The sequence below is a fragment of the Bufo gargarizans genome, chromosome 3 (assembly GCF_014858855.1).
Source record: "Bufo gargarizans isolate SCDJY-AF-19 chromosome 3, ASM1485885v1, whole genome shotgun sequence".
Lineage (NCBI taxonomy): Eukaryota > Metazoa > Chordata > Amphibia > Anura > Bufonidae > Bufo > Bufo gargarizans.
The window spans coordinates 449,754,803-449,769,961 of NC_058082.1; the positions used below are offsets into that span (position 1 = coordinate 449,754,803).

The 15,159-nt window shown below is 41.5% G+C and overlaps 2 protein-coding genes across 2 annotated transcripts; both read right to left on the reverse strand.

The window, feature by feature from the left end:
- Positions 1-390: 390 nt before the first annotated feature.
- LOC122931660 lies at positions 391-7,388 on the reverse strand. The gene is made up of 3 exons (XM_044285734.1): positions 7,208-7,388; positions 6,094-6,247; positions 391-1,054 (listed from the first exon to the last, which is right to left on the reverse strand). The coding sequence occupies exons 1-3, from the start codon at positions 7,386-7,388 to the stop codon at positions 391-393; spliced, it is 999 nt and encodes a 332-aa protein (XP_044141669.1).
- Positions 7,389-13,122: 5,734 nt separating this feature from the next.
- On the reverse strand, positions 13,123-14,667 carry LOC122931661. The gene is made up of 2 exons (XM_044285735.1): positions 14,313-14,667; positions 13,123-13,723 (listed from the first exon to the last, which is right to left on the reverse strand). The coding sequence occupies exons 1-2, from the start codon at positions 14,360-14,362 to the stop codon at positions 13,123-13,125; spliced, it is 651 nt and encodes a 216-aa protein (XP_044141670.1). The 5' UTR covers positions 14,363-14,667.
- Between the last annotated feature and the right edge of the window lie 492 nt (positions 14,668-15,159).

Here is a 15,159-nt window from a genome sequence, read left to right on the forward strand (position 1 = left end):
GACCCTTGTTGCGGGCTGAGGTTTGGAGATTTCTATTTTTAAAATACATAATCTTTTTATTAATTTTTCTTAATTTGGGCTACGACTAACATCATGTATTTTGATTTTAAAATTAGAAACCCCAAACCTTCTAATACTTCTTTATCAATTTTTAATACAAACTATTCTGTTGCAAGATGAAGTGTGTTTGGGGCTTTTTTGGGGAATATCTGTTGTGACTAAAACTGGTTGAAGTGTTCCACTGTGTTGTATAATTGAATAAACATAAGTCAATGGATTGTTTGTAAAAAATTTTACTGAAAAACAAAACTTTTTTTGTGTTTTGAACGTAGTAATTTTTTGACTTTCTAATGCAAACCAATGCTGCACACAAACCAAATAAAAAATAAATTACAACTCAAATAAGTCTCTAGTAAAAGAGCCAGGGGCGTACGATGACGTCGGCCGTACCTGGGCTGGTTGAGGGGTAGCAGCTGCAAACATGCCCACATTTAAGGACTGGGCAAGGGGAGGGTTCTGTTCTTGGGAGCCCTGGAAAGTCGGACCCACAGAATGATGACCATGGCAAGTATGTTGTGCCTGCTGAAATGATGGAGGTTGCTGATTGGAAGCCACCATATATTTTTGCAGTAAATGGTTGATATCAAATAAAATGTCTCTCTGGTATGGCAGGGAGAACATTTTTAGGACCAACGCAAGGGAGGCAACACATTGTTGCTGGCTAGCTTGTGGAACCAGCTTTAGCATTGGCGCAAGCCCCCTAAGCATGATTTCTTCATGCCCATTAGTCCTCCTCTGAGCTAGGAACTGGATTACTCGGGCATCTATCATTTCCCGAGTTGCTAGCTCAGAGGAAGACTGACGGGCATTCCTCCTCCTCCTGGGCTGTTGTCTAGGTTGTGGCCTTTCTGGTTCCCCACCACTGGTTGCCATGGGTTGTTCTGTGGTTTCCACCGCTGGTGAATGTTGGGGACTGGATTCCGGCGAAAAAAACGCAGGGGTTTCTTCTCCGCCCACATCGGAATCTTCACTCTCCTCCAGATTGTCCACAGTTCTGTAGATAGAAATCACACAAATGTTAAAAATTATGGATTTTTAAAATTGCCAATCCAACATCCCACACCCAAAACTATTTTTGGTCAGTGAATATGGCTAATATATGTATGTGCATGCAACATATATCACAAATGGTCTAATAAACCCTCAATTTGACATTTTCAAGCAAATGACACTTTGCATACTTTTCTCATTTTTGAAAATCTGATATGTACAGTGTTTCAGTAGCGTACGTTTAAACCACAAAACAAAGGGGTGTTGTTTGGGAGCCAGATTGTAATCTTGCAGGTTTGGCGTTAGCCAACAGAAGATATTCTGGCCTTCTCGGCCGTCCGTACTGAAGCAATGTGCCACCATAATTGGTTTAAAATTTCACTACAAGTATGTCCTAATGTCCTAATAGCTGAAAACACTCCCCACATGCTGGGAGTTGCAGTTTAAACGTTGCCAGAGTGTACCAGTACGGATGTGCCTGACGACATTTACTCGTCCAGCTCAAGGGTCATGACGGACTTATTTTTCGGGAAAACCAAGAACAATGGTGTAAGAGAACCCCTGATTTGATTTCCAAGGGTGTACTGACAATCCGTTAGTAATCATGATATAAATTATACAGATTTTCATATTATACTGGTCAGATGCTAGTCAAGGAACATGCACACAGCAAATTTAGGCATTCCTATTTGAAAAAATATCGGAATGTGGCGCAAGAGCAATGTGTCCACCTTCACAATCAGGGGTATGCTGGAGAATTATATGCAACTCCCAGCGGACAGACGATTTGCTGAAAGACAATAGCCGCATATCCTATCAAAATGGCCACAGTTGACGAGCTAAGTAAATAACTTGGAAAAAGTCAGTTACACTAAAAACCAACAATGTGTATGCATCATTTTACAAATCAACAACAAAAAGGGAGATTTCTCTCAAATTTAGTGGATACATTGGTGGCTCAGGCCATCCTGTCGCAAGGCAACACCCAAATGTGTGAATAATACCTGCAACTTCCAAAATTGCATCACACACTTGGAGTAAGGCCATTTTGTTGCACCAATGTTGCGCATCAATTTTTAGAATGGCAGTCAAGGGTGTCGCACTGCAACATGCGCGACTGCGACGCCACAGTCGCAGAAAATCCATTGTAGATGGATTTTTCAGCGACTGACACGCCGCAGTCGTCAAATGTCGCATGTTACAGTGCGACACCATAGACTGCCTTTTTAACCCCTTAAGGACACATGACGTACCGGTACGGCATGTTTCCCGAGTCCTTAAGGACACATGACGTACCGGTACGTCATGGCTTTAAATAGCGATGCTGGCGCCGCGGGGGTTAATCGGAACGGGATGCCGGCTGAAATCATTCAGCCGGCATCCTGTAACAATGCAGGGGGGGGGTCATTTGACCCCCCCGCATCGACGATCGCAGAAAACCGCAGGTCAATTCAGACCTGCGGTTTGCTGCGCTTTTTGCAGTTTCTGATCCCCGCGGTCCCTGACCGCGGGGATCAGAAACTTTAGAGTGCCTAAAATCAATATAGTACACCCCCCCCTGCACCCCTGCATGATTTGATGGCGGCGGGTGGTGCAGGGGGGGTGTCGCAGGCGGTGGGGGCGTTGCGGGAGGCGGGCGGTGCGGCAGGCGGGATCGCGATCCCCCGCCCGCCTCCTATTGCGTAATCGTTGGTGTACAGTGGGTATACCAGGGTGCCAGCACATTGCTGGCACCCTGGTATAAACGGCTGACATCGTTGATGCGATGTCAGCCGTTTAACCCTTTCCATACAGCGGTCCGTACGGACCGCTGTATGGAAAAGGTTAACAGTAAGAGGGAGCTCCCTCCCTCTCCGATCGGGGGGCTGCTGTGCCTTTGCAGCCCCCCGATGGAGAGGGAGAGAGCCCCCAGAGAGCCCCCCGAAGCCCCGTCCTCACCCTTCCCCGTCTGCGAAGTTCTGACCATAACTGAGCAGACGGGGAAGGTTCCCATGGCAACAGGACGCCTGCTCAGGCGTCCTGCTGTCCATGGTGCTGAACAGATCTGTGCTGAAAGCATAGATCTGTTCAGTGTAAGTAAAATACAGTACAGAAACCTATAGGGGTTCTGTACTGTATTTTACAGACATCAGACCCACTGGATCTTCAAGAACCAAGTGGGTCTGGGTCAAAAAATAAAAAGAATAAGTGAAAAAAAAAAAAAACTTTATCACTGAATAAAAATTAAAAAAATAAAATAAACTACACATATTAGGTATCGCCGCGTCCGTAACGACCTGATCTATAAAACGGCCATGTTACTTTCCCCGCACAGTGAACGCCATAAAAATAAAAACTATGAGAAAATTGAAATTTTGCCCACCTTACTTCCCCAAAAAGGTAATAAAAGTGATCAAAAAAGTCGCATGTACGCCAAAATAGTACCAATCAAACCGTCATCTCATCCCGCAAAAAATGAGACCCTACTCAAGATAATCGCCCAAAAACTGAAAAAACTATGGCTCTTAGACTATGGAAACACTAAAACATCATTTTTTTTGTTTCAAAAATAAAATCATTGTGTAAAACCTACATAAATAAAAATAAAGTATACATATTAGGTATTGCCGCGTCCGTATCGACCGGCTCTATATAAATATCACATGACCTAACCCCTCAGGTGACCACCGTAAAAAAAAAAAAAACGGTGTAAAAAAAGCTATTTTTTGCCATCTTACGTCACAAAAAGTGTAATAGCAAGCGATCAAAAAGTCATATGCACCCCAAAATAGTGCCAATCAAACTGTCATCTCATCCCGCAAAAAATTAGACCCTACTCAAGATAATCGCCCAAAAACTGAAAAAACTATGGCTCTCAGACTATGGAGACACTAAACAATTTTTTGGTTTTAAAAATGAAGTTATTGTATAAAACTTACATACATAAAAAAAAAATTGTATACATATTAGGTATCGCTGCGTCCGTGACAACCTGCTCTATAGAATTACCACATGATCTAACCTGTCAGATGAATGTTGTAAATAACAAAAAAAAGTGCCAAAAAAGCTATTTCTTGTTACCTTGCCGCACAAAAAGTGTAATATAGAGCAACCAAAAATCATATCTACCCTGAACTAGTACCAACAATACTGCCACCCTATTCCGTACTTTCTAAAATGGGGTCACTTTTTTGGAGTTTCTACTCTAGGGGTGCATCAGGGGGGCTTCAAATGGGACATGGTGTCAAAAAACCAGTCCAGCAAAATCTGCCTTCCAAAAACCGTATGGCATTCCTTTCCTTCTGCGCCCTGCCGTGTGCCCGTACAGTGGTTTACGACCACATATGGGGTGTTACTGTAAACTACAGAATCAGGGCCATAAATAATGAGTTTTGTTTGGCTGTTAACCCTTGCTTTGTAACTGGAAAAAAAATATTAAAATGGAAAATCTGCCAAAAAAGTGAAATTTTGAAATTGTATCTCTATTTTCCATTAAATCTTGTGCAACACCTAAAGGGTTAACAAAGTTTGTAAAATCAGTTTTGAATACCTTGAGGGGTGTAGTTTCTTAGATGGGGTCACTTTTATGGAGTTTCTACTCTAGGGGTGCATCAGGGGGGCTTCAAATGGGACATGGTGTCAAAAAAACTGTCCAGCAAAATCTGGCTTCCAAAAACCATACGGCGCACCTTTCACTCTACGCCCCGCTGTGTGGCCGTACAGTAGTTTACGGCCACATATGGGGTGTTTCTGTAAACGGCAGAGTCAGGGCAATAAAGATACAGTCTTGTTTGGCTGTTAACCCTTGCTTTGTTAGTGGAAAAAATGGGTTAAAATGGAAAATTAGGCAAAAAAATGAAATTCTCAAATTTCATCGCCATTTGCCAATAACTCTTGTGCAACACCTAAAGGGTTAACGAAGTTTGTAAAATCAGTTTTGAATACCTTGAGGGGTGTAGTTTCTTAGATGGGGTCACTTTTATGGAGTTTCTACTCTAGGGGTGCATCAGGGGGCTTCAAATGGGACATGGTGTCAAAAAAACTGTCCAGCAAAATCTGGCTTCCAAAAACCATACGGCGCACCTTTCACTCTACGCCCCGCTGTGTGGCCGTACAATAGTTTACGGCCACATATGGGGTGTTTCTGTAAACGGCAGAGTCAGGGCAATAAAGATACAGTCTTGTTTGGCTGTTAACCCTTGCTTTGTTAGTGGAAAAAATGGGTTAAAATGGAAAATTAGGCAAAAAAATGAAATTCTCAAATTTCATCCCCATTTGCCAATAACTCTTGTGCAACACCTAAAGGGTTAACGGAGTTTGTAAAATCAGTTTTGAATACCTTGAGGGGTGTAGTTTATAGAATGGGGTCATTTTTGGGCGGTTTCTATTATGTAAGCCTCGCAAAGTGACTTCAGAGCTGTAGTGGTCCCTAAAAATTGGGTTTTTGTAAATTTCAGAAAAATGTCAAGATTTGCTTCTAAACTTCTAAGCCTTGTAACATCCCCAAAAAATAAAATATCATTCCCAAAATAATTCAAACATGAAGTAGACATATGGGGAATGTTAAGTCATCACAATTTTTGGGGGTATTACTATGTATTACAGAAGTAGAGAAACTGAAACTTTGAAATTTGCAAATTTTTCCAAATTTTTGGTAAATTAGGTATTTTATTATGCAAAAAAAATAATTTTTTTGACTTTATTTTACCAGTGTCATGAAGTACAATATGTGACGAAAAAACAATCTCAGAATGGCCTGTATAAGTAAAAGCGTTTTAAAGTTATCAGCACTTAAAGTGACACTGGTCAGATTTGCAAAAAATGGCCTGGTCCTTAAGGTGAAAATGAGCCTGGTCCTTAAGGGGTTAAAAGTTGTCGCACAAGATTAGTGCATCAAAATGTCGCGCCACAACTGTTGCGTCCTATCTGTTGCGCGACTTTTTGATGCGCACCAAATGTCGTCGTGTAGACCTAGCCTAAAGGTATAACACATATATGTTTGCATGGTGTGTTCGGACATGAATTGATTAAAAATGCTTTTTTTCCCCCCAAAAAAATACTTACGGCCTCAACTCCATCACCGGACGAAGGAAGCTAAGTTGCTGGGTATAAATGTAGGGCCTTTTTTTGGATGTCCCTTCTCCACTGCGGCCCTTTTCATTGAGCTCCCTCCGGAACTGGTCCCTGCAGCTGTTCCAGCGGACCTTGACATTTTTCACTGTCAAAACAAACATCCAAGGTTGATTAAAATGTGAATTCCTCAATTTTGAAATTAAGAAAAGAAAAGCTAGTTGAATTTTTTGAATGAATAAAAAAAAAAACTGCAGAACACCACTTGTGGGTGAAAGAGAATGGTAGACAATTTCATGAATGGTGAAAATATGGGTAGATTAGCTTTTCTAAAGACTATTTCATGTAACTGCCAATAGAGAGAAGATTAAAGATACTGTTCAACATGGCACATGTGTTCAAACTTGCCCAAAAAAGCCACAGTATACATTACAACGGTGGCCAGAAGGTAAGGTGGGAACATACATTAAAACAGGAAGGGGGGTGTAAAATAATACTAGAAAAGTAGTACAAACATACACAGTGGCGTACTGAGAAATGACTGGCCACAATCACAAATGTTAAAGATGGCCCCCCTACCACAGTAATTTGTTTGCAACACCTTCCTTACAAGCCGCCTCAAGTCCAATGGCTAGTAATGAACACTCTCTTTTCTCAGGGCGCAGTTTCTACCTTTTTTAGATTACCTATACTGTTCCTGTATATCTAACTGTGCAGACACTGTGGAGGGGTCCATGACAAAGTATTTTAATCTACTACCTCCTCTTCCCGGATAGGGCATTTCAAGCTCATGGACACAATGTAGCTGCTTCACCTGCTTCGCCTACAGCTGGGCCCCTACATGTACATACCACCCGAGCAGGGAAGCTCAACGTGCATCCCTTCCGCTGTTGCAAAATGACAACTCCCAGCAGGCCTTCAGGTACAGCAGGGCATAGTGGGAGGTGTTGTTTAACAACAGCTGGAGGGCCACATGTTGAGCATCCCTGCAATACACAATTAAGCCAGGCCTCCAAAGGGACATGATTGGGAAGTCACTGAAGTAATTTACTTTTTCTTAAGGGACAACACAAATACCAAACCTCAGAGCGACATTGCTTGCACGTACCTAGTTCTGCACGCCCTCTGTTATCCTCTTTATCCCACTCGCGTGGCTTGAGGCGACGGGCCACTTTCTCCCACGATATCTCCTTCCGCACACGGTCCTGATACGCGGAGGAGCGAGTGTCCCATAGCTCGGGCCTTTCTTGAACTAATATGATCAGCTTGTCCACATTCCATTTTGGCATTCTGACAATTGGACAGTTAACTTGCCCCAAACTGCCTGCTGACAATTATTGTCTGAGGTAAATCTCCTCACAAACAAGGCTTGCCAATCGTCTACTTTCAACTTCCTGTCTCCTTTTTTTATTTTTTTATTGCCAAAATGACTTGGAGACAGGTTTCCAGGCAACCAATCCACAGAAAAAACGGACGCGGATGACACACGGAAGGTGCATCCGCGTTTTTTCACGGACCCATTGACTTGAATGGGTCTGCGAACCGTGATCCGTGAAAAAAATAGGACAGGTCTTATTTTTTTGACGGACACGATACACGGATCACGGTCACGGCTGCAAAACGGTGCATTTTTCGTTTTTTCCACGGACCCATTGAAAGTCAATGGGTCCGCAAAAAAAAAACGGAAAACGGCTACGGATGCACACAACAGTCGTGTGCATGAGGCCTAAAGGATACAAAAAAAATGATGAATGCAATAATATTGATTGTGTATCTGACATACTTGAAGCAAACTATCTCATTACTTGAGATTGGGATATTCTCTAACTTTCTTATCCCCTAAACACTGAAGGTATTTAGATGCAAATCACGATTCATATGCTAATGTCGCCCTTCATTAAGGTTGCAAGTACATACAAAAGGATTGACTAATGGTGTACATTGCAGTATTATACCTCAGTATTGCTGACTACTCTGCCTGCGCCTGACTTGAAGCAAACTATCTTATTACTTGAAATTGGGACATTCTCTAATAACTTTCCTTCCCCCCCACTCTCAGTATGGCTACAACAGGGTCTAAGGCCCCTTTCACATGAGCGAGGAGGGGCTGGAGGGGTTAAAAATAAATAAAAACTGTACATTCATATATTTATGTATCGATCACAATTATGATTCAGTACATCGAGAATATTAGACTATATATTTGCATATGCAGCTCTATAATATATCTGTATACACCGCTCCATTATGTCTTTACATCTGTGATACAAGTGGATTAGATTTGGATAACACCCGGTGATACATTGTACCAGATTTTTTTTGTGGTCTACTGCATACAGATATATAGTAGAGCGGTGTGTACAGATATATAACGAAGTGTTGTATACAGATATGTAATGGAGCAGTGTACAGTATACAGATATATAATACAGCGGTGTATACAGATATATAATGAAGTGTTGTATACAGATATGTAATGGAGCAGTGTACAGTATACAGATATATAATCTAGTGGATACAGAGTGTATTTATTAGCTATGTTCCTATAGTGGCTGAATGTTAATACAGTATCGAAAAACAACATGTACAGTATGGATACATTTGTATTTAGCAAAGCCTTTTGAACATTTCCTCCTTGATGGAACCCCTCACCCACCCCTCCTTCTGCCAGGACAATTCCCACACCTATTCTTGCTATTCTTAATGTTGGATCTTGGATTTACATATAGTATAATTAGTGTAATATTGTATAATTATTTTTTAATACAGAGGTTATCTATCTTTCTATCTATATATGTCCATTATACTGTACAATACACTATATTGAAATCACCATACCTCATATGGATCATTGAATAAATAATTATACAATATTACACTAATTATACTATATGTAAATTTATATATAATATAAATATATTTAAAAAAAAAAATATAAATAAAAATGACTCTTTTTTTACTTCATTTTACCAGTGTCATGAAGTACAATATGTGATGAAAAAACAATCTCAGAATGGCCTGGATAAGTCAAAGCATTTTAAAGTTATCACCACTTAAAGTGACACATGTCAGATTTGCAAAAAATGGCCAAGTCCTTAAGGTGAAATAGTAATAAAATATTGAGGCACTCAGTCTGAAAGTTATGCAAATTAAGTGTATTTTTTTTTTTCCATTTTCTGTAGCATCCATTTGCCCGTTGTATATTAAAGAATGACAGATTATTTCTGACCAGACGTTTCGGTCACGGTGGACCTTAATCAGTGGTCATGTTATCTGTGTACAGGATATGGGTTTGCCTGGGCGCTGGATGCTTTAATATGCAACGGGCAAATGGATGATACAGAAAATTGAAAAAACAAAATACACTTAATTTGCATAACTTTCAGACTGAGTGCCTCACTATTTCATTACTTGGATACGGCCTAATAAGCCCTTGATCGGCACCGGTGATACGACTTGAACAGAGTGCGGTTCCTCACTTTTTCACTTAAGGTGAAATAGGGCTGAGTCCTTAAGGGGTTAAAGCAGCTCTCTCCCCCCCCCCCCCCCCCTCCCCCCCCTCCACTTTATGCCCAAGCCCAGCTCCGGCAGAATAGTTAGCTACTTTTCCCAGTGCCCAAGCTGGACTCCATCAAAACAGTTAAGTGGTTAAACAGTTTTCAGCAACACTGTCCCTAGCGCATGAGCGCTTATCACGTCTCTGCCTATGATCAGCTCACAGTGAAATGGTGGAGACCGTGTGGGATGAGGCTTTTATAGTGCTGTGACATTACAAGGGATGGCTGTGGATTGGCTGGCTGCACGGCACTATGGGTGATCTCACGTTCCCTCACGTCTTACTTTCACTTTGTAACATGTGCAGCCACCACTTTAGAAAAAAACACATTAAGTGTACATTCACACAACCGTTTGTAATCCGTTCCGTTTTGCGGATCCGCAAAAAACGGATCCGCATGTCCGCAAAAAAACGGAAGAGTGGCTTCCGTATGTCATCCTCAAAAAACGGTCCGTAAAAAACGGATGAGTTTAAAAAAAGGAGGAGAGAATAAAATATTATAATATATTCATAGTTGTCTAGGAAACTAGAAAAGTCACATGCTCAGAATTCAGGTGCCATTTTATGTGCTTTTCTAGTCGGATAGAGCTGTGTGTAGCTTGTGCCTTGCTGGTATTGGATTCTCACTGTTTTCTGTGCGATAACGATGGCAAATTACTTTGAACGTGAACTGCTTCTACGCTGGCTACTTTCTCGGCGCTTTGGAAGTAATTCGCAAATGCTGGAAGAAGAACCAAGGAGGAGACGGAGGCAATGGGTGCATCCTATTGTCTCACAAAGGCTCCAGAAGGGACACTTCCATACATTATATGCAGACCTGCGACAGGACCCTATGAAATTTCACCAGTTTTGTCGTATGTCTGTGGAATCTTTTGATCGCCTGCTTGCATCTCTTCGTCCGTACCTAACCTTTCAGGATACGAACATGAGGCGCTGCATTGGACCTGAAGAAAGACTCATTGTCACTTTGAGGTAAATTAATTAATTTATGTTATTGAACTATTGGTTTTTATTAGTTTTTTTTATTATATTTTCTTTTATTTAACAAGAAAAAAAAAAAAGGTTTATGATATAATACTTTTAAAATATTCCTAGGGTACCGTGTACTTAAACACTTGAGGCAGAGTGATCCCACAAGCAGTTCATTTGCTGGAACTGGCTGCTGGATCCCGCAATCGGCTTGCAGACATAAAGCATTTGTAGACTGATCCGGATATGGATCCATCTCACAAATGTATTGCAAATGCGGACCTGTCTCTCCGCTTCTCATGTGGACAGATAGGCATGCCAGATCTCTCATTGTAGTTTTTTTAATGTGGCATCTGGCACTTGCAGTGGTCACATAACTTAAATTTTTTAGTATGTTATGTAGCCCGAATGTGTATTCCAAAAATAATGTTTTTTTTTGGTAAATGGGTTTTTCACATCTCAAGCAATGTGGGCATATAGCTAGGATAGGCCCCCCTTGTCTGGTGGGTGTTGATCCCACAGCTTGGACCAACAACTATATTGAGAACATAGCACACAAAGTGAAGGAGGGCGCACAGCGCATGTGCAGCCGCCATCCATTACTTTAATGGTCCAGACAAATATAGCCAAGCGCAGCTCAGCTATTTCCATCAGCTGATATAAAAATTTTAAGGAACATGGGTAACACGCTCCAATTAAGTTTTATGGAAAAGACGGGGTTAAGAGCTTGGTGGTGGACCTTTCTCGATATTGGTGTGGTTTCAAGAGGTGGGAACTGCAACTATCATACTATGAGATGAGAATAGCCCTTAATACTTTATGATACAGTTTTGACATACATTTTTTCTTTATTTTTTATCTTACAGATTTCTGGCAACTGGAAACTCCTTTGCTTCGCTGCACTTCGAGTTCCTGCTGGGAGTCTCTACTATCTCTGGGATAATCAGCCAAACGTGTCAAATCATATGGCAACATCTCAGGGAAGCGGTGATGCCCACCCCCAAGGCGGTAGATTGACTACGTATCGCCGAGGGTTTTCAAGATTCTGCGCAGTTCCCAAACTGCCTTGGGGCACTTGATGGCAAACACATACGTGTTGAGAAGCCTGCTCACTCAGGGTCCCGGTACTTTAATTACAAGCAGTACTTTTCTGTGGTGCTGTTAGCCTTGGCTGACAGTAATTACAAGTTTGTAATTGTCGATATCGGGGCCTATGGAAGTACATCAGACTCCCGCATCTTTTGTGCCTCCAGAATGGGTGAGCGACTTCGCGCCAATCAGTTAGCCCTACCAGAGCCCAGAACACTACCCGGATCAGCAGGTCCCCCGGCTCCATTTGTAATTGTGGCTGATGAAGGGTTTGCATTATCACCCAATATGATGCGGCCCTTCCCCAGACGCGATTTAGACAACCGAAAGCGCATATTCAACTAGCGACTGACTCGTGCCCGACGGTTTGTTAAGTGCGCCTTTGGTATACTTTCTGCTAAGTGGAGAGTATTTATGTCGTCAATGCAAATGGATCCGGTAAATGTCACCCTGGTGATCCAAGCTTGTGTCGTTTTACACAATTTCACCAGGATCCACGATGTTCCCTTGGATGCAGAACAGCTTAAAAATTTGACTAACACACCTTTCAATTTTGAACCAGTCCGACATGGAAGACCTGGAACAGCTGGACTAGCTGTTCGGGAACGCTATGCGGACTACTTTTGCAGTCCAGAAGGTTCATTGCCGTGGCAGAAGGATGCCATCCGTGGTGGTCGTTGATTTGATCTGGTCCAAATTTTGAATTTTTTTTTTAGTTAGTTAGTTCCCTTTTAAAATTTTTTAGATAGTTTAGGGACTCGCAAGACAATGTGGACCCTTGACGTGGGCTTGCGGGCTGGGGTATTTTTTGTAATATTAGCGTTTTAAATATTTATTTAAACTATTAATGGCCTATATGCACTTTTTTAATTTATCTAACAATATAGACCATGTAATATTTTAAAATGAATTTGACTAGAATGTTCAAAAAATTACAGAAATACCCTCTAATACCACATTTCCAAAACTATTCTTTTTTTTGTAATTTTAATTTAAACCAAAAACAAACTCATTTTATGTAAAGTGAAGTCCCATACTTTTTATTGATTATTCCTAAAATACTAATCTTTTATTTTTTAGAAAGCGCGTGTCATATATCCCTTGATTGGCTATTGACTACACAACTTCTCCCTAATTCACTAAATACTAAAATATTACTAATATAATCATTTACCCAGAGACACAACCAACCCCATACTGGAGGGTATATGAGATTGTGTATAAAACCTAATTTGGAGGAGTACACTAATACCGGTGTGACCCTCCCTAGAAGATCCAGACCTTTGAACTTTGTCAAAAAATGTATTTATTTTTTTAATTAAAATTTTATAGATAAATAAAAATAATGACACAACATAGCAGATTCCAAATAACTTTTTATGAAAATATAAAGCAAATAAAAAAAAAAATTATAAATCAAACAGCTCCCTTGTGTATGGACCTGTTCCCCTGAAAACAATTTGAGGGGTTGAAGAACTGCCAGGATGTGTGGGTCCTGGACCTGCAATATGTGCCACACTTTCAGAAGATGGCATTGGTGGCCTAATTTGTGCCCGGATATGGGCTTGCCTCAATTTCTCCTTATCTATAAATTGAATCACATCGAGGGGAATACTATCCCCCTCGAATAGATACAATATTGATGCTACTGAAGATAGCACCAAAGAATGCCGTTCAGGAGGCACTCTAGATAAGGCAGGAGCCAGGCTTCGGAGAATTTTTTCCTCTGGGGTCTCCGCTTTATTTTTATTTAGGTACTCAAAGACCTGTGAATCAATAAAATCCCTCCGAGCCATCTGCGCTGTTTGTTGACTCGAAGATCCTCCCCTCCTTCGAGAACTTTGGCGCCTGGATGGCTGAGGCGGAGAAATCTCCTGCTGGCTTTCCTCCTCTGGCCTTTCCTCAGCCTCTGAAGGTCCAGCATGGAGTAGAAAAGATGCTGCAGGGGTACCAGGCTCATCCAGGTTTGTGGACGAGGAATCTTCATCGGCCTGAAGATTGTCCACTGTCCTGAAATAGATCAAAAGTACTTGTAAGTATTTTATACAAAAAAAAGCTATTGATAGATCTACCCCAATCCACACTAATCAGCTGTTTGACAAGGCCGTGACGCTGCAGCCTTTTCTCTGTTTCACTATTGTCTAATGTTGTCATTACTATGAGGTCAGATATAATAAAGTAATATGTCATCACGCTACTCTAGTGACTTTTTTAAAAACTGAAGAATATCATATGGTAATGATCTATGCAGGTAGGGTAACAATAGATCAATATGCAATATGCAAAACGCACATGACCTTTGAACATGGATGTGAGTGGTCCTTGGTATTTCAACCTGGGATCCTACATAGAGCAGGACAGCATGTTGGTTTATTGTTTTCAATAACGCCATGCGCTTCGTGAGCCCCCTGCAGTACAGTAATACACTCGTATGATCTATATGAGTGTATTAGTGTACTGCAGTAGTTGCACAAAGCGCACAGCATCATGGAAAACAATGACGCTGTGCGCTAAAACTCTCAGCAGGATGCCAGGTTAGGATTCGATGGACTACTTACAGCCATGTTCCCCAGTTTCCATACAGTAACTGAAAACTTACGGTCGCAGGTCCATTACAGGCAGGAGGAACTGTAAGTCCTTGGTATACATATAGGGCTTCTTCTTGGGCTTCCCGTCGCCACTATGCCCTTTGCTGGCATTAAATTCCCGTCGGAATTGATCCCGACAGGAATTCCACTTTGTCTTTATTTGTTTTACTGAAAAAAATAAAAAATAAAATTTTTCAGTTTTCAATGATTTTCATGGTTTACAATATTTAAAAGACATCTTCTATTTCATACAACTTCAAAGGATAGAAAACTGAGCTCCATCATTGCAGACATGTGCACAAGAAATAGCAAATTTTGAAAATGTGCAGAGATGCATGAGGCTACTTTCACTCTTGCGGCAGAACGGATCCAACAGGCTGTTTTACCATGTCGGATCCGTCCTTCCGCTATTTTGGCAGACCGCCGCTCTGTCCCTATTGACTATAATGGGGACGGTCAGAGCTCTGGCGCAGCCCGGCGGTGCACGGCAAAAGGCCACAGGACTAAAAGTACAGCATATTCAACTTTTTAGTCCTGCGGCTTTTGCCATCCACCGCCGTGCTGTGCCAGAGCTCCACCCCCGTCCCCATTATCGTCAATAGGGACAGAGCGGCGGTCTGCCAAAATAGCGGAAGGACGGATCCGACATGGTGAACAGCCTGTTGGATCCGTCCTGCCGCAAGTGTGAAAGTATCCAATATAAAAAGTGATAGGCATCAAAGGATTTAAATTTTAAAAAAGTCTGCTATGTCACTTTGCACCATAGCTAGTCCCATAGTATCCCCTGATTACTTTTGCAAGGTCAGTGCTCCATCCTTGCAGACGTGTGCACAAAGGCCAAGCAAAGTGACACAGGAA